This window comes from Notothenia rossii (assembly GCF_949606895.1).
Source record: "Notothenia rossii genome assembly, chromosome: 9".
NCBI lineage: Eukaryota > Metazoa > Chordata > Actinopteri > Perciformes > Nototheniidae > Notothenia > Notothenia rossii.
The window spans coordinates 45,099,845-45,123,825 of NC_136907.1; the positions used below are offsets into that span (position 1 = coordinate 45,099,845).

The 23,981-nt window shown below is 40.6% G+C and overlaps 1 protein-coding gene across 2 annotated transcripts; it reads right to left on the reverse strand.

Annotated features, from left to right (window-relative positions):
• Nucleotides 1–2,013: 2,013 nt before the first annotated feature.
• atg10 (ATG10 autophagy related 10 homolog) lies at nucleotides 2,014–16,061 on the reverse strand. Of its 2 annotated transcripts, none has more exons than XM_079649966.1 (7): nucleotides 15,920–16,061; nucleotides 14,140–14,246; nucleotides 13,567–13,698; nucleotides 12,579–12,759; nucleotides 11,844–11,941; nucleotides 6,809–6,906; nucleotides 2,014–6,406 (listed from the first exon to the last, which is right to left on the reverse strand). In XM_079649966.1, the coding sequence occupies exons 2-7, from the start codon at nucleotides 14,242–14,244 to the stop codon at nucleotides 6,121–6,123; spliced, it is 900 nt and encodes a 299-aa protein (XP_079506092.1). In that variant the 5' UTR covers nucleotides 14,245–14,246; nucleotides 15,920–16,061; the 3' UTR covers nucleotides 2,014–6,120. The 2 variants fall into 2 exon arrangements, with proteins under 2 accessions (XP_079506092.1, XP_079506091.1); XM_079649965.1 differs by lacking the exon at nucleotides 15,920–16,061 and adding an exon at nucleotides 14,986–15,823.
• Nucleotides 16,062–23,981: the final 7,920 nt, after the last annotated feature.

Sequence of the window (23,981 nt, forward strand, 5' to 3'; positions counted from 1 at the left end):
GGTGCTAGTTTGACTTCTACCAGAAATAAAATGAAGAACTTTTACTGTGTAGCCTACTTTGTGAGTAATCCTCTGTCAAAGTCCCCTCCATAGTTTTCCATGTTTTTCTGCTATATTTGATGAATGATAAAAAATATAATTTCACCATTAGGCTAGTTCTTAATGAAATTGATACTGTTTGACTTTGTATTAGCCTACTACTTACAATACATTGAAGTACTTTTACTGTGTATTTATTGAGAAATACTCTGTCAAAGTCCCCTGCTGAGAACAAAATCAAGCCACTTCTGCTAAGTTTGATGAGGGAATTATTTTTTGTTGCCATTAGTTCTTCGTGAGATTGATCCTGTTGGACTCGGTACTACTGAAACTACCCCCACAACAAGTATGAAGTACTTACTGTGTACTTTTCCAGTAATCCTTTGTCAATGTCCCCTCCTGAGAACAAGAATGCATGTTTTTCTGCTATCTTGAATAAGCGTTAAAAAAACCTTTCTTCATGAGACTGATATTGTTGGACAGAGTATTTTAAGAGGATGGTAGACTGCACACTGATACACTCTGTCACTCTTGTTGGCCTCTTATGATGCTGCTGTCTTTTAATATATGATTATTTCTCAGCTGCTAGTTCGTCACAGATTCATCAGTCTCATCAGCCTCATCCTTCAATCAGTCCCAGTCAACGCCTCCAGCAAACTTCCAGTGTCTGACTCCATATGATATTGTCCTGATGCTGTAAGGGTGATGCCCCATGATCACACAATGACCCCTCTAAAGTCTGAGTGCCAAGGACCTCATATTATGTCTGTCATTAATGTTACATCACCCATTATAACAATTTGCTTTCCTTTTTCTCTTCTCTTAACTGAATAGTCCTGTCTTTAAGTATAATACAATGTAAAGTCCTTTTCCTGCACCATTTGAAGGCTTCAAAACAGGCATTTTTACTGTATGTGTTTGGAGAAATGACACAATCAATGGCCCAGAATTGTACTTTATAAACTATGAATCTTGTGGTGCTTGAATAAATTCACACTGGGTAAGCTGGACAGGTTATATATGCCTTTTTTGGAGCCCTTTTTTGCAATATTTATTAAAATGTCACTAGTTATTTAAACAAACCACTATCTGAGGATAATACAAGCAACCATACAACGCCCTTTATCTAGAGAGCCATTGAAGTCCATCAATAATTTATCCTTCCACACATATTTTCAACTGCTGTAAGTTAGGGCACTATCTGTGCAGAACATTTAAAATATTCTTCATTTGAAGTATTTTTTTTAAAAAGTGTTCAGAAAATATATATATATATATATATATATATATATCAATATTTGTATTAACGAACCAAAGTCAATTTAAACAGCGGGCAAAAATAGGTTAATTGCCATGCATGTGGTGTTTGATATAGTTTACGTTCAATTTCAACTATTTTAGGCAGAAAAACGTATATTGAATAAACCTTTTTTAATAATTTACTATAATTTAGAAAGGTTTTTGTGAGAAATCATTTCAAAAGTAAACTTATTTTCATTTTATATTTCAATTTGAAATGTTTGCCCACAACATTATTAATGTATACATTTTTATCAATTTTTTAAAATTATGAATCCATTTATTTTATTGTATTTCCTTGAGGCTGGGAAGATATCCAGCATGTAGTTCAACATGCAAATGTTCTAATGCAAGTAAGTATAACATGGAAAAGGAAATAAAATACGTTTCATAGGAGGATGTGGATTTATTTTCTCTCCCCTTGTAATTACACAATCAAACAATCTATAATTTAGCTCTGGCCTTCACTCACAAAAAAACATTTAGTTGAATTGGACACATTTTTCGAAGCTCTATTGACTGACATGCAATGACTGGGACTGATGGAAGAATCTGCGAGGAATGAACTAGGAGCAGAGAAATAATCATATATTAAAAGACAGCAGCATCATAAGAGGCCAACAAGAGTGACAAGAGTGTGTCAGAGTGCAGTCTACCATTCTCTTAAAATACTCTGTCCAACAATATCAGTCTCATGAAGAAAGTTTTTTTTTTTTAACGCTTATTAAAAATAGCAGAAAAACATGCATTCTTGTTTTCAGGACGGGACATTGATAGAGGAGTACTGGAAAAGCAGTAAGTACTTCATGGTACTTGTGGGGGTAGTTTCACTAGAACCGAGTCCAACAGGATCGATCTCACGAATAACTAATGGCAACAAAAAAGAATTCCCTCATCAAACTTAGCAGAAGTGACTTGATTTTGTTCTCAGCAGGGGACTTGGAGAGAGGATTTCTCAAAAAATACACAGTAAAAGTACTTCAATGTATTTTAGGAGTAGGCTAACTAATACAAAGTCAAACAGTATCAATTTCATTAAGAACTAATGGTAAAATTATATTTTTATCATTCATCAAATATAGCAGAAAAACATGCATTATGTAGGGGACTTTGACAGAGGATTACTCACAAAGTACACAGCAAAAGTACTTCATTTTATTTCTGGTAGAAGTCAAACTAGAACCGAGTCCAACAGTGTCAGTTTTCTTAAGAACTTGTGGTAAAACATATTTATATCACTTTTCAAATATAGCAGGAATGAAGAGCTACTGATTTGAAAAAACAAACTCGAGAGGCGGCTGAGTGACTGCCGTGCAGAACCGCTGTATATCTTAAATCTCCTAACAATGTTGTCCATTTTAGACAGAGGCTTATTATATTTACAGCCCTTAATTACATCCATTTTCTGGGCTCAATATGTGTCTTAGCCGTTTTCGTTGAGATCGCTAAATTCCCCTTGTTTATAATAATCACCGGTCCTTCAGCAGGATACTGTAGTGTTTCAAAGTGTGATTTTAGCAAACGAGTGCTTTTGTTTTGAAATCACTTCCGTGAGTTTCGCCCCGCCCCTCGCTCCAAGGACCATTTGACCATTTAGTAAGGTAAAAAGCAAAAAGCAAAAAGCAAAAAGGCCTCTCAGACGCTCTTCCGTTTACGTGTTTAATAAAGAAAAACAATTGGACGGTAGATACACGGATTGTAAATGTGCATTTCTTTAGATATTTTGTTGAAGTGATCTAATATTTCTCTTTAATAATTTCAATGTATCGTTTCAAATGTTTCCTTTAAATCTCATAAATCTGAGAAATGTTTTTAAATAAATACAATTCACTTAAGACTTCATATTTCATCAAGAGAAATAAGATATATTTCTATCTAATTTATTGCAGTAAAAAAATATTTGGTCGCACCACATGATATTTTGACACTTTAACAAACAGAAGCCTATTTATGAATAGTGGTATTGAGAAGTTTTACTTTTAATATAAATATGAAAGGTAAAACATATAAATGATAAAACAATAAAACTTTTTTTAACTAAATCAAATCCAGTTGGACAGAACATAAACAGGACACATAAAGAAGACCACCAGTAAACAGAACAATGAACATAAGCTTTGACACAGAACAAGGGCTGTTGTGTTGATCTGATGTTTGTGTGTGTGTGTGTGTGTGTGTGAAAAGTAAATGTATAAACTGCTAATACTAATATTGCCTTTGCCACCACCGAAAATAATACTGCTAATGCTCCTTCCTCGAGTCTAGTCTATAGCCTACTGTATGTTTAGATGAAAGTGCTAGTATTAGTAATGTTGGCAGTTAGGCAAAACAAGATAATATAGGTAATGGAATCAGGATTGTATATTAGATGAAAGGTGTTGGGATGGAGAGGGGCTCTGTTGTTTTTAATGGATACACTGGCACAGGACAGGGGGGGGACTAGGACAATATATACACACAAGGTAAGGGGGCACAGGTGGAAACAATCAGGGCGGGGTAGACAATCAAAAACGCAGGAGACACACAGGGGGGGAGTACAGCGACCTGAAACGAGAGGGAGGATTACTTTTCAAAATAAAACAGGAAGGAAAAAGACAACAAAAGGACAGGACAAAAACAAATTTTAATTTAATTAAAACTGTGAGCAGCGATGAGCGGGTCTTCAACGATCCGCGCAGGTTGGCTGTTGTCCGCACGTCGACACCTCACGTAGGTGTCACGAGGACTCGCCCGTTGGCAAACGTGGGAAATTTCGGGCCGATCAGACAATGTCAACAGGAGTTACAGCAGTAACATACAAATCTTGTTTAATGAAAAGTGATCTGTCACCATGGCAACGCTATATGATGATACCCCATAATAAGCTTAGATGTCTTGAGGGCTGCATCGTTATCAAACATGTGAAGTGTTGGACCGTTTTGAGCGTGTTCACTGGAGTTATGAGAAAACCGTGTTTCATGGCGAGCATTGTGTTGCCATGGCAAAGGCATATGACAACATCTCAAAACTGACATGCAGATGTCTTCAGGGCTGGACCGTTAGCACAAAAGTGAAGTTTGAGCACTTTTTGACAATTTTCATATAGGAGTGACAGCGTTATCGTGTTTCATGGCGAGTAACGTGTTGTAATGGCAACAGCGTTTTAACGAATCTCACAATTGTCATATAGACATGTTGAGGGCCAGACCATTAGCCATCATCTGAAGTCTGGTGCCATTTGTACAATTTTCCTAAGAGTTACGACCACATCGTGTTTTATGGCGAGGTCTGCGTTTGTCATGGAAACGGCATATGATGAGACTTCAGATTTGGCGTAGAACTGTTCAGTGCCGCAGTGTTAACCATCAAGTGATGTTTTGCGGCTTTCTGAGTATGTCAGTTGGAGTTATGACATCATCGTGTTCCATGGCGAGGGATTGCCTAGCATCGAGTGAACGTGAAAATGGACGCCGTATAACGACTAGACCGTGCAGTGAAAAATTACGATTTTGATACATTTTCATCCCCCATGTCTTGAGACACTACCCGCCGAATTTGGAGTCGATCGGATCAAATCCCTAGAAGATCTCTGAAGTATGGAGGGCGAAATTCAAAATGTCCGACTTCCTGTACGTTTTTTTGAGACACCTCCAAGAGGCTATTTAACATGATATTAGATTTTAAAACATAAATATTTTTCTATTCATTTTTTTGTCAATTCGTAAAGTATCATTCAGCCTACTTTCAGCTACAGAAACCATATTTCTGTAAATATAAGTTTACATATTTATTACTTCTCTTTACTTTTATGAATGAACTACATTCCTGTTCATATTTCTATGACTATATTTTGTATTTCTTGTTATGTATAAACTTTTTCTACATTCATTTTTCTACATTCATTTTGTTGATCATACACCAGCAAGACCTTGCTGGTGTACCAGCTTCAGCAGCAAGACCATGCTGGTAGACCAGCAAGACCAGCATAGGAAAGCTGGTACACCAGCCAGCATGGTCTTGCTGGTGAAGCTGGTACACCAGCAAGGTCTCATTATGCTGTTGAAGTTGGATTACCATTTTAGCTAAATAAATAGAGAGAGACTTAGACAGAGAGAGAGACATAGACAGAGAGAGAGGGACAGACAAACAGACAGACAGACATACTGTGACAGACAGAGAGGGCGGGACATGGAGGAACTGCGAGACAGCAGTGGTTGAAACAAAGTGGTTTAAAACATGTTTTTTATCTGGCACTAACGGTCGGGAGAGCGGTTGAGAGCCATTTCTGTGAATTTAGCTAACGTTAGCTAACTCTACCAAAGGTTAGCATGTTAAGCTGTACTTTATTTGGCAGCTAGCTTAATACAAAGAGGGGTTTTGTGCTTGATTGTAAACTTTTCTTACAAATGTGTGTTAATCTACTTGAAACTGTAGAGACAGTTTTTTTCTACTCAATTATACAGACCATTGTTGAGGAGATGCAAAACATACTGTACAGGAGTTGGGTCCGACATATACTTTGACTAATGTTACTTTGCTGCTAAAAATGAAACATCATTATCAGATGAGGACATCTCCAGAGTGTGTGAGTCAGGGGATTTGATCTGTTCTCTGCATGTCGAAATGGCTGAGGTGAAGGCGGAGCTCGGAGAATACAGCATTGTCAATAACACTTCCTCAAGAGCGAAATCCAACGTCTGGGAGGCTTTTGGTGTCATCCTAGATGGAGAAAATAACCAACATCCCACGCTTTTTGAGACAAATATGCAACTGCGTGTGTTAATAATTGCACATTTTTAATGCTCATAGGATAAGCGGGTTCGGGTCAGTTTGCGGATCTTGACAATCAGACCTGTGCAGGACTCTGACACACAATCCACCTTCAGCCTCTGAGGGTCTAATTAGTGATGCAGCCTCCGTACAGGAGGCCCAATGGTGATGCTGACGGACACAGGGGGGTGGAGTCAGCCTGGCTCTGTGCTGCCGGGGGGGGGGCGCAGGGTGCAGCAGGGTGGAGTACTTCAGAGGGACGTCCAGCCCCACCACAGGACCCACCACACTGAGCCACGACAACACGTAGTTCACCGGCCTACACACACACACACAGACATTTTAACAAGAACCCTTATGTTTGCATTTGAATTTTGCTGTATCCACTCAGCCAATATATAGAAGGAAAATCTAGAATTAAAAAAAAAAAAATTGTGTGTCAGAATTTTTTATTATTTGACAAAATGATTTTATTAATACGTTACAGAGTGCAGTATTCCACTGATACTAACTTTCAAAATAAAAAGTTTGCTCTCCTGATTTGCAGCAGCACAATGACTTTATAACCTGTCGAGATATCAGAGCTGTATGGACCAGCTGTAACTCGAACAACAACTTAATGCACTTTTTAGTTGCATACAAATGTGAGTTAATTGAAGCGCCTGATCCACAGTGTGATGCGTGCACTGAGTTGCAGGTGAGCCATCAGCAGGGATCCTACCTGTGTTGGTCCTGAGCCGCCTGCAGCACCGGACGCATGAACTCCTCCGTCCTGCAGGGGTGAAGCATGAAGAAAGGCTGACCCAGCAGAGGGTGCTCCTGACACACACACACACACACACACACACACACACACACACACACACACACACACACACACACACACACACACACACACACACACACACACACACACACACACACACACACACACACACACACACACACACACACACACACACACACACACACACACACACACACACACACACACACACACACACACACACACACACACACACACACACACACACACGGTATCTGGCTTGATGTTTGTCACAACTTCATGTCAATAACCTGCTTAAAAAGCTGAGGGTTAGGCTAGGTTTCTTCTACAGGAACAAGTCCTGTTTGTCACTTGAGGCCAAGAAAAGGCTAGTCACTGTGACCTGTGCTGGACTATGGTGATTTGATTTATATGAATGCACCTGCCAATTGCCTGATCAAGTTAGATGCCACCTATCACAGTGCACTGAGATTTGAAACAAACTGTAAAGCATTAACCCATCACTGTTCCCTGTATGCAAGGGCCGGTTTGCCTTCACTACCTGTACGGAGGCTCAGTCACTGGTACATTTTTATATACAAAGCCATGTTAGGGAAACTTCCATCCTACATCTGCTCCCTGATCTCACGGCGAATTGTAAGTGGCTACTGCCTGAGATCACATGCTGTGGTTTTATTAAATGTGCCAACTGCTAGGACTGTCTTAGGGAAGATGGCATTTAGATGCGCAGCTCCACTGTCATGGAATAGTCTGCAATTGAAATGGAAACTGAGCAATCTGGTGCCACTAAATGTTTTTAAAGCTCGGTTGGATGCTACTCAATCGGAAGCTGTTGGTACCTGTTCATTTGGATAGTTATGTAAATTGTAAATCCCTGTAATGATGCTGTAAGATGTCCTTTTGTTGTTCTGTTTATGTTTTTTTATGTTTCATGTGGAACCTGAGCAGGGGGGTATACTACGAAGCTGGTTCAACCTAACCTGGATATGTTTGAGTTAGCCGGTTGGCCTAATCCAAAACATACGCGCTCTCGCTAAACGGTACTACGACGCGGGTTATCAAGTGGATCGCTCAAGCCAGCCGTGTCCTATCTAGTTAGGTGCGCTTTCACATGAAAGGGGTGGTATTTGGAGCATTCGACCAATCACAAACATGGACAAGCGTACTGACAGCGCAGCGCGTCATACTTCCTGAATGAAAAGTCAACTATAATATTAGACAAATATGAAGAAGTTAAACTTTAAAAATCCATGACTTAAACACTTTATCCAGGATAAAAGCCACATAGTTGCACATGCAAGGTGAATACAGCTGGTAAAAGAAAAAGTGTTTGAATGCGTACATTAACAGGTTTATGAAGACACGAGTGGATCTGACTTTAATTACATTTGTCTCGAGTGTTTCGTCAACTTAATGTGTTGCTTAAAATAATACTTCTGCATACAGTATGTGACACTGTGAGTGTTGCACGGCCAGATACGGCTCAGCTGACTCAGATAAGGAGATATATGATACATTATGATGTGATATGCCGCGGACTGTACTTAATGTTACTCTGATCCGGTTACTTATGTTGTGGCAGATATTTAACTTAAGTAAGCTTTCTTAACGCTAATGTCATAATAGTCAGATTGCTCTGAAGATGGGAGGTGATATTCTATTAATGTTCACGTTCACATAGTCGGTGATTTTTGCCGGCCGTCTTTCCTGCAACGGCAGCTTTTCTGTATTTCCTTTCTCCTGTAATATGTCTTGATCGCTTTAAACTCTGCACACTGAGCTCTGATTGGTCAGCAGGCAGTGCTTTCACTGAGTTGATCTCTTAGCCTGCAACCTAACCTGCTCCCTACCAGGTTAGCCGCACAGCGTAAGTTACCATGGAGATCTAGCCCGCTAAAAAGAGAACCAGCTTCGTAGGACCGGAAACCCCGAGTTTTCCCTGAAGTTAGCCGGCTAAGCGAAAATCCTGCTTCGTAGTATACCCCAAGGTCTCCCTTGAAAAAGAGATCAATGATCTCAATGGGATACACCTGGATAAATAAAGGTTTGAAATGAAATGAGACTGAAGTACTGTACTAAAGTACAATTTTGAGTATTTCAATTTGTTGCTACTTATTTCTTCTACCCCACTACAATTCAGAGGTCAATTGTGTACTTTTACTCCACTTCATGTATTTAATACCATGTACTTTTTGCACTAAAATAAAGGGAAGGAGTTGTTTTGTATTTATAGGTTATTAAGCTATGATTTTACTGGTTGGGCCCACTTGAGATCAGATTTGGCTGTATGTGGCAAATCAGTTTGACCCCCCTGCTTCATACAGTCTTTGCGTGTGTGTTTGTATGTGTGTGTCAAGCCCGCCTTAATCTGCCATCTGCCCCTGGGGCGGTTTTGTAGGCCCCCTATTTAAACAACAAATCAAAGTCATTTATAGCCTCGGCAGGCTCTGTGATCGCACTTCTCCACTCTGCTCTACGCGCGCCTGGTCCTCTCCTCCAGATGAGTGACGTATCGGGCCTCCCTCATTTTCGGGTTGCCGTTGGCTCCCCTCCACGTAGCAAGTCCTCGTCATCCTCTCCATCTCCTCCAACAGATAATGTGCCTCCTGTCTGTTTTTCCTCTCCCGCTACTCCATCGCTATCAGAACCAGACGGCCTACTTGGCTCCGAGGTGCCGCGGCCGGCATTGCTGCCGCTCGGTACAGAATTCATCTGTCCTTTCTCCTCATCCTGGCCTACAGGTTTAAAATAACCTGTAAGCTTCCGCATTTTTTGTAATAGCTGCTTGTCTCAAAACTCCTTTTCCCTCAACAATTTCCTTTTCCGAGCGCCACTTTCAAACTTTTTCTTCTCCGACATTTTCTCCTAAACAACCTTCATCTGTCACTCAATCACTCGCAATTTGAATAAGTCACATGTGAAACATATTCTCATTCTGATTGGCTGTTAAAGGGTGCCCACTGACTGTTTCTGAGTCATCATTTTTGAGAAAAATCTCTGGAATCCATCGCTCTGATTGATTAACGGAGCAAATGATCAAAATACTACGGAGGGAAGATATTTTCGTTTGGATTACTGGTCTGGGGGAAGCTCACGAGTGTGTGTGTGTGTGTGTGTGTGTGTGTGTGTGTGTGTGTGTGTATACGTGTGTGTGTGTGTGTGTGTGTGTGTGTGTGTGTGTGTGTGTTTGTGTGTGTTTGTGTATCTTTGCGTTTGTGTGTATTGTGTTTGTTTCCCGGGGAAAACACTCACGAGAAACTCCGGCTGTTGTTATGCCTGCTGTGACGTTAAGTTACTCCGTTCTCTGCTTGTAATTATGTCGTTACAAGCTTCAAAGTTGTATTTATCATCTGAATTTGCCGAAACAAGTTTAATATTCTGAAAGCCAAGACTTTGTTTATTTGAAACCAGATGAAAACAAACTTTAAAAGGACCCTGCCGTGTTATCTATGATTACTATACGCCTTACATTCATAATTTCAGCGGAGGGAGGGGAACAGCGGCACAGCAGAGTGGCGAGGGAGAGCTGTCTTCTTCCATTAAGCTTCAAAAATGTATATATCGTGTGATTTTGGAAATAAAAGTTTCATATTCTGAAAGCCAAGAATTTGTTTCAAAAAATTGAATTTAAATGTTTTCCTTTTTTTAATTGGCTCATGATAGGCCCCCGATCTCCTTAGGCCCCTGGGCTTCAGCCCATGTCAGCCCGTGCATTAAGGCGGCCCTGGTGTGTGTATGTGTATGTGTATGTGTGTGTGTGTGTGTGTGTGTGTGTGTGTGTGTGTGTGTAGGTATGCGTCAGTGATAGCCAACATACACACACACACAAACAGACACACTCCGTTGATCAAAGTGCAGCTTCAGCAGAGGCTGAAGTTAATAAAGCTGATGTTCCAGAGGCCTGTACTACGAAGCCGGATTTTCGCGTAGCAAGCTAACTTCAGGGAAAACTCGGGGTTTCCGGTCCTACGACGCTGGTTCTCTTCTTACCGGGGTAGATCTCCACGGTAACTTATGCTGAGCGGCTAACCTGCTCCGGAGCAGGTTAGGTTCCAGATAAGAGATCAACTCAGAGAAAGCACCGCCTGCTGACCAATCAGAGCTCAGTGTGCAGAGTTTAAAGCGATCAAGCCATATTACAGGAGAAAGGAAATACAGAAAAACTGCCGTTGCAGGAAAGACGGCCGGCAAAAATAACCGGCTATGTGAACGTGAACATTAATAGAATATCACCTCCCATCTTCAGAGAAATCTGACTATTATAACATTAGCATTAAGAAAGCTTACTTAAATATCTGCCACAACATAAGTAACCGGATCAGAGTAACATTAAGTACAGTCCGCAGCACTGTGAGTCCAGACGTCGATGTGTCCCATTATCATTCATACCACATCATAATGTATCATATTTCCTTATCTGAGTCAGCTTCTTGAGCCGTATCTGGCCGTGCAACACTCACAGTGTCACATACTGTATGCAGAAGTATTATTCTAAGCAACACATTAAGTTGACGAAACACTCGAGTCAAATGTAATTAAAGTCAGATATCAGTGATATCATAAACCTGTTAATGTACGCATTCAAACACTTTTTCTTTTACCAGCTGTATTCACCTTTTAGGTGCAGCTATGTGGCTTTTATCCTGGATAAAGTGTTTGAGTCATGGATGTTTAAAGTTTAACTTCTTCATATGTCTAATATTATAGTTTTTCATTCAGGAAGTATGACGCTGCGCTGTCAGTACGCTTCTCCATGTTTGTGATTGGTCAAATGTTGCTAACCCCGCCCCTTTCCTGTGAACGAGCACTCAGCCGGACAGAGAAACCCTGGCTTGAGTTAAAGAGTTGATAACCAGCGTCGTAGGACAGCTTAGCGAGAGCGCGTTTGTTTTGGATTAGGTAAACCAGGTAACTCAAACATATCCAGGTTATGTTGAACCGGCTTCTTAGTACAGGCCTCTGGTGCTACCTGCAGAGTGATGGTGTTCAGAGGACTGTTCTGGAGTCGCAGCCTGTAGTTTGGATGGACGGAGCTCCACACCTCCTCTAACGACAGGCTCCGTCCCTCTGACATGGAAACATAGAGAAGAAATATCACTTATAAAGAAAACTACAAATATGCAAAGGTATGCAGACCCTCTCATACAGCAGCACATTTATCTTCCAGAACAAACCAATGGCAACTTTAGTCTGATATTTGAGTGGAATAAAAATGCGTTCAAAGACTAGAAATGTGATTATGTGGGGGCACAATTTTTAAATGAAACGTGGCACACGATGAAACCTTTGTTTTTTGCTTCATAGTGTGTTTAAGGTTTTAGGCGCTGTGGATTTGTTATTGTTTATACTATTGTTGATTCTATAAATGTACTTTATTATTATTGTGATTTTGCGTTAATTGTCTGGGTTCTTTAAAAATAGAGAAGATTGGAAAAAAAAATGTTTCCTCGGTTCCCAGGAGGATATATAACAGGCCTACATTACTCTCTTTATTGGTATGCTTTAGTTTAGTAGATATCTACAAACAAAGAGTCGATATTATTCTAAAACGATTTAGTGCTTCACATAATATCCTGATAGTTTATGCTTTAAGAGCTGTACTGTAGGTGACGTGTGTAGGTGTGTGTGTGTGTGTGTGTGTGTGTGTGTGTGTGTGTGTGTGTGTGTGTGTGTGTGTGTGTGTGTGTGTGTGTGTGTGTCTGACCCTGAGTGCAGGCTCTGAAGTAGAGCACCGGTGTGCTGTAGCTGCAGGAGTGCAGGATGTTATACTCGTACTGAAGCAGCTGGCTGCTGCCTGCAGACGCCACACACACGCCGTCATCTTCATCTTCATCCTCCATGTCACCTTTGATGCTGTCAGTATCAGCTGAGGCATCAACAGCAGCCTGTGGAGGAGGACAGATGTTGGACAATAAAACATCAGCTCTGTCTCTCGGTAAATTTTATGTGTTAGTCTGAAACTGAAGCATGGAATCATCCTTCTTTAGGCAAATTCGTCTAATACAATTTTTTTACTAGCGCACTTAAATGACATTTGACCTGCAAGAATATTTAAAATCAGGAACTTATTATTTAATACTACAAGACTATGCATGTCAGAAACAAAAGGGATTAATAATGATGGAATGTGGCAAAGCTATATCTCCTGGAGAGTCACGTCTGTTCAATTTCTGTTTTTCATTGAGGCTGACAGAAATTAATTCTCTCTCCTTTTTTGTTATGACCTGATTTACAGCTCTAAATTAAATTAATTTTCCTTAATTTTTTTTTCTAACCAGGCACTATGTTCATGGTTAAGTATTGCTATTGAGGTTAAGTTTATCAGTGTGTTGATCAAACTTAGCAGAAGTGGCTTGATTTTGTTCTAAGCAGGGGACTTTGACAGGATTTCTCAAAAAATACACAGTAAAGGTACTTCAATGTATTGTTAGTAGTAGGCTAAGTAATACAAAGTCAAACAGTATCAATTTAATTAAGAACTAATGGTAGAATTATATTTTTATCATTCATCAAAGATAGCAGAAAAACATGAATTATGGAGGGGACTCTTACAGAGGATTACTCACAAAGTACACAGTAAAAGTACTTCATTTTATTTCTGGTAGAAGTCAAACTAGAACCGAGTCCAACAGTGTCAGTGTTGATTGTTAGTATTTCAATCGAAGGTTCATGATTTTTGGCATCTCTTTTACCTGTTCCTGTTCCCCTTCCTGCTGCTCAGAACGTGAGGGACAGGAAGTGTCTGCCCCGCCTCCTTCGTAGTCCCACACTGAACTGGAGTCGATTACCACTGACCTGAGAGTAGTCTTCCTCAGGTAGCCCTCCTGAGAAGAGCCGGATCAGAACCGTTAGTAATATTCATGGAGCACAGCAGGCTCCGCCCACAGTGATAATAATGAGCTTTATTTGTGAAGCACCTCTCATTCAAGAATTGTAGTCCAAAGGGCTTCAAAGTTGACACTTGATATCTTTTAAAAGTCACAGAAAATATATATCACATAGAATAAAGTAACCAGTAAAATACATGAAAATAAACATAAAAGAGCATGGAATAGACATAGAACAAATTGATTAAAATATAGGTGTAGGAGGATAAATGCAAATTCACATTGTGATATTAATAATATAACTCCAAACCAGGAGTGCATTGAGAAAGGGCAGCAGAGGGCAGGAGTTAGCTTCCTAAAGGCTCAAGTGTAGAAATAAAACAACAACAACAATAACAAAGCAGCAGCAGAGGATCTCAGTTAGGTCAGAGGTCTCACCTGCCCCCCCTCCCAGCTCCAGCCGTCCCCCAACTGCTCCGACAGCTGCAGGAGGAGCTGACAGCACAGGTGGAACTTGTCCTCATCCAGAACAAACAGGCTCATCTCTGCAACACGGAGCAGGGTACATCACATTACTAAACGTGTATGAAAAATATATTTAACAATAAAAAGTACATCTTGCAATTTAAACTGAATACTAGTAAAAACTAAAGTATAGTAAGAATAACCAGCACATTTGATTAGGTTAAGTAAAGAAAGTCATAATGTAGAGAAGCCCCTTTCAGTATCATTATGTTTATTATACTTAACTGTCAAAGGCCTTAGTGACATATGCACAAAAGCTACAGCTTGTGTGAAGAGGACAATATGAAGTCCCAGGCTCCTCAATACAATGTACAATATACTTAAGACAACAAACTAAACAGAGAAATTGAAAATAAATTATAAATAGAAATACAGTAAAAAATAAAATAGTGCCAAAATAATTGTGCAAGTTAATGCAGAAACAAGTAACCTACATGTAAAGTAGAATAAAATCAAACAGAAAGTCAAAAATACTATAGAGTGGAATAAAATACTGCGAATTGTACTAATATATAGATATGCGCGCAATTAACAGATGTATACATAAGTAAGTGAATAAGTAAAGTTAATATATTAACAAAGTACAGGCAGCACTAACAGAAGTAAAACATGTTGTAAACTCTTTATCCAGTAACTGTCAGAGGAATGAATACTAGCCTATACTAATGTGTCACTGTCATTCTAATCGTTATATAATGCTTTTGCAGTAAATGCAGAGACATCATAGCTTGGTAATGACAGTTAGCTGCTGATAAATACCTTCTCTCCAATCTCCATCTCAGCAGTTAGCATGATATGACGCAGCTTCCTGTGACTCTGCTGCTGGAACCCAGGAGGTTCCTACCTGAACGAAGGTCTCCAGACTCTCAAAACACTATACAATCGTTCGTGTTCTCCTTTTCTTTCCTACAGTATACGATAACTCACTTTTTGAAGGAATAGCAGGAACAATGTTTCTCTTCCGGGTCGTAAGATCACGTGTCACCTTTTTCTTAAATTATTTGTATCTGTCAGCAACGAATTCAAACCAAAAAAATCCGTGTATCTACCAATCGTTTTTCTTTATTAAACACGTAAACGGAAGAACGTCTGAGAGGCGTTTTTGCTTTTTCCCTTACTAAATGGTCAAATGGTTCTTGGAGGGAGGGGCGGGGCGAAACTCACGGAGGTGATTTCAAAACAAAAGCACTCGTTTGCTAAAATCACACTTTGAATCACTACAGTATCCTGCTGAAGGAACGGTGATTATTATAAACAAGAGAGGTTTCTCAATACTCTAATTTCCCCTCCTCGACTCCTCTCATCAAGACTTGGTGCCGCCCACAGGAGATGCGAGCGGAGGACTGAGGAGGGGAACCGAGGAGAGAGGAGTGGAAGCAGCAGGCGGTTAGAGAAATGAGAACTCCTCTCCTCTGAGCGGTCATTTTAAAGAGACTTCCATTAATGATGACAGGAGACACAGCAGCACTCTGATGGACAGATGTGTTCATGACGACTTATATATTCACTTTTTTTAATTAATTGACAGTGCGATATAAAGAGACATTAACAGGCTACAGATGCGGACACATACACACACATATATGTATATAAATATATATACAATTTCGGAATAAAACAATGAGAGCACTCTCATAATAACGTAACACAATCAGAGTCTGGAAATATATATATATATGTTTTCTGCACAGACCTCACAGCTGTTTTCACTGTAAACATCGCGTCGCCGTTGAAGCGGTTACTAAAATAATATCCAGGGGATGCATGCAGAGCTGTCATAGGCTGAGATAAGTCCGGTGTCGGTACCAGATGTGTTCGGGGTACCATATGTGTTCGGGGGCCGTCTCTTACCAATGACGTCACGCATTGTACGCATTGTGATTGGCTGTACGGTAATTTACCCAGGGGTGCTCGGGGGCAAATCAAATCTATAGATCATGACGAACCGAATTGAATTATTCCTATGCTCCTAGCGTGTGAAAATGTTTGTGAAAAACATGTTAAAAAAACATGAAAACGGAGCAATGGCTGTACGCCATTGGCTGTACGGCAACTCAAGAGGACCATCATACACGGTCAAATTCCGAACATTTAAACATAGCCTACACTTCATTCTTTACTTTGTCCGTTATTATATGTAGAAGAAGAACTACCTCTCTGAAAGGTCCCAATGTGTTCATTTTGATGGGCTGTCTTCTGAGTGGTTAAACATCACTAATGATTTTCTGACTTCTGACTGCTTTGGATATATAATTACACCACAATAAGGTTTTACTATCACAGTGCACTGAGATTTGTGACAAACTGTAAAGCAATTACGCATCACTGTACACTGTAAACCAAGGCGGTTTTGCCATCACTTACTGTACTGAGGCTCAGTCACTGCTACATTTTCATTTACAAAGCCATATTGGATAAAGTACCATCTTATATCTGCTCCCTGATCTCTCGGCAAATTGAAAGTACTTATTGCCTGAGATCTCATGCTGTGGTTTTATTAAATGTGCCAAGTGCTCGGACTGTCTTAGGGAAGAAAGCTTTTAGATGTGCAGCTCCACTAACTTGGAACAGTCTGCAAAAAGAATGTAAAATTACCAAGCTGGTACCACTACATGTTTTTAAATCTCGGTTGGATGCTCCACAGTCAGATGCTGTTGGTACCTGTACATGTGGATAGATATTTAAATTGTAATCCCTGTAATTTTTGCTGTATGATGTCCTTTTGTTGTTCTGTTGTTTATGTTTGTATGTCTTCATGTGGAACCTACTGCTGCAGGTCTCCCTTGAAAAATAGATCATTGATCTTAATGGGATTTTACCTGGATAAATAAAGGTTTTGAATTGAATGTCGAGCATTAACTGCAAGTCACTCAAATGCATAAACTGGAGAATAATTATGTTACAAGTGTTACAGAAAACATATCCAAGTGTAACAAACATCCAGTATTAACCTTACTGTTTTTTACTAACAGTAACCAACTAATAATTTTCATAAAGTGCATATTTATTCCAAACTCACAATATATATATATATATATATATATATATATATATATATATATATATATATATATATATATATATATATATATATATGTAATAAAACATAATGCACAATGGTACACAGTATCCAAACTCTTTAGGCACTGGTCAGAGGCATTCATGTAAAGCAGATCACCAGAATCCAATACTGGTAAAAACGTTGCAGAGATCAAATGTTTCCTTGTCTGAAAGGAGAAACCTAATTTGAAAACAACATTTTCAGTGTGTGACTTGAAAGACAAGTTCTGATCAATAATAAAACCTAGATATGTGTATGTAGTGACCCTTTCAATGTCAATGTCAGTCCCTTGAACAGTACAAATGTTGGGGAGAAAAGAAGTTAACTTTTTGCCATTTGAGAATATCATGAGTTTGGAGTTGTCTGCATTTAATACTAACTTGAGTTGAGATAAATGGGATGGAATAACATCAAAGGCAGACTGGAGGAAATCAAGACTTTGCTCTATAGAAGAGGATGAACAATAAATAACAGTATCATCTGCATAAAAATGGAAAGCAGCATTTGAAAAATTATTAGAGATTATTTACATACAGTATATGGTGAAATTATTGGTCCTAATATGGAACCTTGGCGCACACCCTTTCAAATAAAATCAATCAAATCAAGTTTTATTTATATAGCACATTTATAAACGATTTTTGGTCGAGCCAAAGTGCTGTACAAATAATAAAAATACCCTACAGTAAAGACATTTTACAGCTAATACAACAGCAGTTTGTTCAGAATATCAGTATGAGAAGAAAACGACACCCTCTGTCCTTAGACCCTCACATCGTACAAGGAAAAACTTCAAGAGAAAACAGTTTAAAGGGAAAAATGGGAGAAACCTCGGGGAGAGCAACAGAGGAGGGATCCCTCTCCCAGGACGGACAGACGTGCAATAGATGCCGTGTGTAAATCGAAGAGATAATACATTTTACAACATAGGTAGAACGAATGTTAGGAAATGCATGCTTCTATAATAATAGGATGAATCCACGAAGATGTCAACAATCCTGTGGGAGCCTTCAGGGAGGCAGCACGACGAGACCCAGGCGGGACCGCAGAGACAGGTTCAGCCACGACCCGAAGTCCACGACTTAATCCAGAACTCAGGATAGAGGATCCAGGATGCGGGACCACAGCAAGAGGATCAGCCTCGACTCAAGATCACATCAAGACACAAAAGAAGAAAAATTTGGCTGGGTTAATCGGAACATGAGAATACAGATACAGACAGACAGAAGGAAGAACAAGCACTCCCTTTGGAGTGATTTTTTTAAAATATTGAAGTTAAATGCATCAATCTGGTGCACTTTGAGAGCAAAATGAAGAGATATATGGATACCTCTCAACATCCATATGAAACAACTGTAAACAGATTTACTTTGTCTTTATGGATTCAATTGTGGACTTGATTGTGATTGCTGCACATTATCCCTTACTTAATAAATACTTTTTTTGATAATCTATTATATAGAAAAGTATACTATCATATTGATATATAATATATAATTTATTGATAATATATAATATAATCAAATATAACAATCAAAACGAAATAAGTAGTATTAAGTATTAGGGCTAAGAAAATATTGTACATGTGAAATAGTTGTATGTATTGATTTAAATTGACATGCATACGCTAAGAAAAATAGTCCGCTGTTACTGTTTGAACTAACGTACCAACGGCACTGAACATATTACATATTACCTACCATATTACGTTATATACTTCTTACCTTCGATTTCTCTTGTTCTTCTCCTCATTCGTCTTTGTTTTTCTTCAAGTTTTATTGTATTTCTTCAAGTTTTTATCTTGTTGGTCGAATGCATTTAAGCGTCAGCTAAATGCAATGTAATGTAATGATCAAAAGACCCCTCTATACTCTAGACAACGTGGGTAAATTACCGTACAGCCAATCACAATGCGTGACGTCATTGACGTCATTACGTCGTGACGTCACTGGTAAGAGACGGACCCCGAACACATATGGTACCCCGAACACATCTGGTACCGACACCGGCCGTGCGTAACGCTTCCACCGTTCCCGGAAATGCATCCGTGGAGGAGGACCCATCAGTGTCTCCTCGGTTAGAGCTCCTCCCGAGAGCTTCCTCGATGCTCGATGCTCGGTCCTCGATGTGCATTTAAGCCTCATCCCAATACCCCTCCTCGACTCCTCCTTTCCCTCACTCGCGTCCCTTCCTTGCATCTTAGCTCCGCCTCCGTAAGATGCAAGCGAGAGACACAAGGAGGTGACGCAAGGACAGAGGAGTCCTCAGGTATTAATTGTGATGTCCTCGTTCACTCAAACGTCACTCTTAAACGACGTCTGTTAATGATGACATGTGCACAGCTGTATCCCCTCTCATCGAGCTTAACTGAATAACCCTTTAGAACCGGCCCATTTCTGGTTAAATATTTATTTAAATGAATTAATCTTTCTCTTGTTAGTCAGGGAATTCAATGTATGATGCTGGTCCTGCTTTTGTGTTCCGTTTTGGTGTAAAATGTAGCCTACATTTAAATAAAAATATAATTATAGTAATGTGAAAGCCTTTTAGAAATGAATTGCACATAATAATTCCCACGGAGCTGGGAGCACTTATACATTTATGTGACGCTTTTCCACTCATCTTCCAGTTGAAGGTTTTCCTCTGTTGAAGTCGACCAGCTGTGAAAGTGGGGGCTGGGCTTTTATACGCGAGTAGTGAAAACACTTCCGCGTAGTCTGCTCGTGTGTATCCTCCCTTTCGTCTCCTCCCGCACCCCTCCTCCCTCACCCCTCCTCGACTCCTCCGTGTGCATTTCAGCTATTGGGACGTCCTTCAAAATGGCGTGTCTTGATCGATTTCCGGGTCAAGTCCCGGAGGAGGGGAAGAGAGGAGTCGAGGATGGGTATTGGGATGAGGCTTTAGAGAAACGAGATGTCCTTCAACATGGCGCGCTGAAATCCATTTCCGGGTCACAACCGGAGGACCGAGGAGTCGAGGAGTCGAGGAGGGGAAATTAGACTATTGAGAAACCTCTGGGGAATTTAGCGATCACAACGAAAACGGCCAAGACACATATTGAGCCCAGAAAATTGATGTTATTAACGGCTGTAAATATAATAAGCCTCTGTCTAAAATGGACAACATTGTTAGGAGATTTAAAATATACAGCGATTCTGCACTGTGGTCACTCAGCCGTCTCTCGCGTTTGTTTTTTCAAATCAGCTGCTCTTCATTGTTCCTGCTATATTTGACGAGTGATACAAATATTTGTTACCCTAAGTTCTTAAGGAAACTGACACTGTTGGACTCTGTTCTAGTTTGACTTCTACCAGAAATAAAATGAAGTACTTTTACTGTGTACTTTGTGAGTAATCCTCTGTAAGAGTCCCCTCCATAATGCATGTTTTTCTGCTATCTTTGATGAATGATACAAATATAAATTTACCATTATTTCTTAAGGAAATTGATACTGTTTGACTTTGTATTAGCCTACTACTAACAATACATTGAAGTACTTTTACTGTGTATTTTTTGAGAAATCCTCTGTCAAAGTCCCCTGCTTAGGACAAATTCAAGCCACTTCTGCTAAGTTTGATGAGTGAATTATTTTTTGTTGCCATTAGTTCTTCGTGAGATTGATCCTGTTGGACTCAGTACTATAGTGAAACTACCCCCACAAGTACTATGAAGTACTTTTACTGTGCACTTTTCCAATAATCCTCTGTCAATGTCCCCTCCTGAGAACAATAATGCATGTTTCTCTGCTATTTTGAATAAGCGTTAAAAAACCTTTCTTCATGAGACTGATATTGTTGGACAGAGTATTTTAAGAGGATGGTAGACTTGATATCAGCAATACTTCCAGTCAGTACTCCGGCAGGCGGCAACAGCATTTTTACACCTTGGAAAGTCTTTAGAGACTTGCCTAGATAGCTGGTCACACTCTGTCACTTTTGTTGGCCTCTTATGATGATGCTGTCTTTTAATATACTGTATGATTATTTCTCAGCCGCTAGTTCGTTCCTCACAGATTATTCAGTCTCATCAGCCTCATCCTTCCATCAGTCTCCTGCAGTCAACGCATCAGCCTCCAGCAGACTTCCAGTGTCTGACTCCATATGATATTGTCCTGATGCTGTAAGGGTGATACCCCATGATCACAAAATGACCCAAGGAGACACCCATGAGTGCCAAGCACCCATGAGTGCCAAGGACCTCATTATCATATGTATGTCATTAATGTTACATCACCCATTATAACAATTTTCTTTCCTTTTTTCTCTTCTCTTAACTGAATAGTCCTGTCTTTAAAGAGCAACTTGCAGGGTTTTTTTTGACTACATTTATGCTCAACCTTGCCTGAAAATTACAATTAAAAATGTTAATGCAGGATTTGATATGTTTTACAAGACATAAGGGCAGGAATTCAGAGGAAAATGAGCCGTTTTGAGCTCTGCTACTAAAAACTGCTTTTTTTTAACGTCAAACGCGTCATATTACGTCACATGGGGGAGCAACTTTCTCGGACTCGTTCTCTGCCCAATCCGCGGTAGTAGTTTGTAGTTGGTTTGAGCGGTTGTGATTTAGTGAGCTGGTATTTTTTCAGTAATTTTACATTGCATTTCACCATTTGTAATCATGGTGAGCTGGAGTTTGTGCAGGTTGCACAAACTCCAGCCTGTCAGGACATCGAGTCCACAGTTTCCCTCACGGGAAAAGGACCGGAGCTAGCTTTCGTTCCTGGGTGCGTTGTGCATCCACCTCACTGCAGCACATACTCCGTCTCCACAGCTTTAGCAGGAAACCGTATTACGTCTCTCTCCCCCCCTTCGCTGCTCTCTCTCTCTCCCCTCCGGTACACAGCACCGTAAAGGCCCTGCAACACCAAACTGACACCAAAGAACACGTCCCGACGGAACACGACTGTTGTGTCGTCTCACGTCTCCTGCTTCTTGGCCAGTACGAACTGCGCATGCGTGAGTGGCAATAACTCTCCTTACCAGCAGGCGGCGGTAATGTGTATTCGTCATTCAAAAGAGGCAACAAACGGAAGATAGAGAAGAAGAACAGACTCCGTGATATAAACAAACATCAAATAGCGTGTGCGTTCCATTTTCACTCTCGTCCATCGGAAACATGTCTCGTGCGGTACTGGAGCTATCAGCCATTGGAGTGTTGCTTGCGGAAGACATTCTTCGTGCCTTCTTAAAGCGTTTGTTTACGTCCCTCACTTCCGTTTCGCTTCTCATGCACTGATTCGCTAGCTGAACAGCCAATCAGAGTGATTTATTTGGCCCGACTGCCCGACCCGACGCATGAAAGGCCAAATAAGGCGTGTCACGGCCGACGGTGCGGGACACACCAAATTGAGTTTGGGCGACAGGGCACGCTTCGTCGTCCGACTAATGAAAACGGCCGATTTCGGCTGGGTGTGTCAGGGCCTTAAGACGTAGTGTGGAGTTGCATTAGGTAACGCTGTGGTGGCTGTACTGCTCCAGCCGTCTACTTTGTGTTTGTTTTCCCCTGTCTGTGTTGTTTGTGTGGGCGTGGTGGCTCACTCCTGGCTCCCGGCTAACCTCCACTCACCTGCTCCAATCAGCTGTGCACCCTCCCCGACTACACACCTGCTTTCCATCAAGCCATTTACAACGGCATATCAACGGAGGCTCCACAATCTTTCTCCGCCAGATCGTCAAGTATCAGCCGTATCTCGCGTCTCCCCTCCGGTACACAGCACCGTAAGACGTAGTGTGGAGTTGCATTAGGTAACGCGAGATACGGCTGATACTTGCGCATTAGTTTCTGTTATGGATCAGTATCAACGGTCCTGCCAGTAACGTTACTATATTATCAATACTACTTTAGTTATAGCCTGATATATGATTGCTAACTTTACAATGTTGTGATGTGACGTTAGCTAACATTAAATGTTGCTAACGCCGGTCACTCACCAAGACAGCTGCTCTGTTCTCCACTGGTTCTCCACACACCAAAGCTCAATTTCTCTCCGATGGCCGTTATTTTTTGTAATCCTTGGCTGCTTCTGGTCTATTGGACGCATAGCAGGCTCATAATTATAATCATATGCATTCGAATATATATTTTCAATCTCTTCTGTGTCAAAACTAGCATTGTGATCCATGTTTATTCATACGTTAGACCGGCCGCTCTCCCCCATGTTACGTCACACACGGGAGGTCACGTGCGGAGGCTTTTTTATGCGGAAGTGAAAATGTCTTACTAAAACGACGCCAGATGTCACTGTAGTGCAGGGGTCGGCAACCCCTGGCACGCGTGCCACCGTAACCAGTGGCACACTAGGAATAAGTGGAATAAGTGTGCAAAATATTTTAATTGTATTTTCGGATCCTGAACGAGACCGCCGCCAGAGAGCGTCTCCCCGTTGCAGTCCAATGCAGCCCCGCTTTCTTTAAATCCAGGCGACTTTCTGCCGCTTTCCTCCGTGGTGCACTGCTGATCGTTTCACCACGGAGGAAAGCACTTCACAAATTGCAGTAGGCCTACCCATAAGGAGCTGTACAAATGCCGCAGTTTTTGCGTGGCTGTGTATTTAGTTGAAAGCCCAGTGGCGATCTGCTCATCTCTCATCGAAATAATATGCTACAAAGGGGCGAACTGGCCATCTGTGTGTTGAACTTCCCTTTCGGCTCCCAGACCGTAGTCGAGGAGGGCAGAAGCAACAAGTTTCAGG

Excerpts from the sequence above, each read along its gene's own strand:
- atg10 (XM_079649966.1), bottom strand. The coding sequence starts at position 14,244 with ATGAGCCTGTTTGTTCTGGATGAGGACAAGTTCCACCTGTGCTGTCAG. Across the intron at positions 11,942-12,578 it reads CTTCAGAGCCTGCACTCAGG|AGGGACGGAGCCTGTCGTTA; the intron begins GTCAGACACACA and ends TTTCCATGTCAG. Across the intron at positions 6,407-6,808 it reads GCGGCTCAGGACCAACACAG|GCCGGTGAACTACGTGTTGT; the intron begins GTAGGATCCCTG and ends GTGTGTGTGTAG.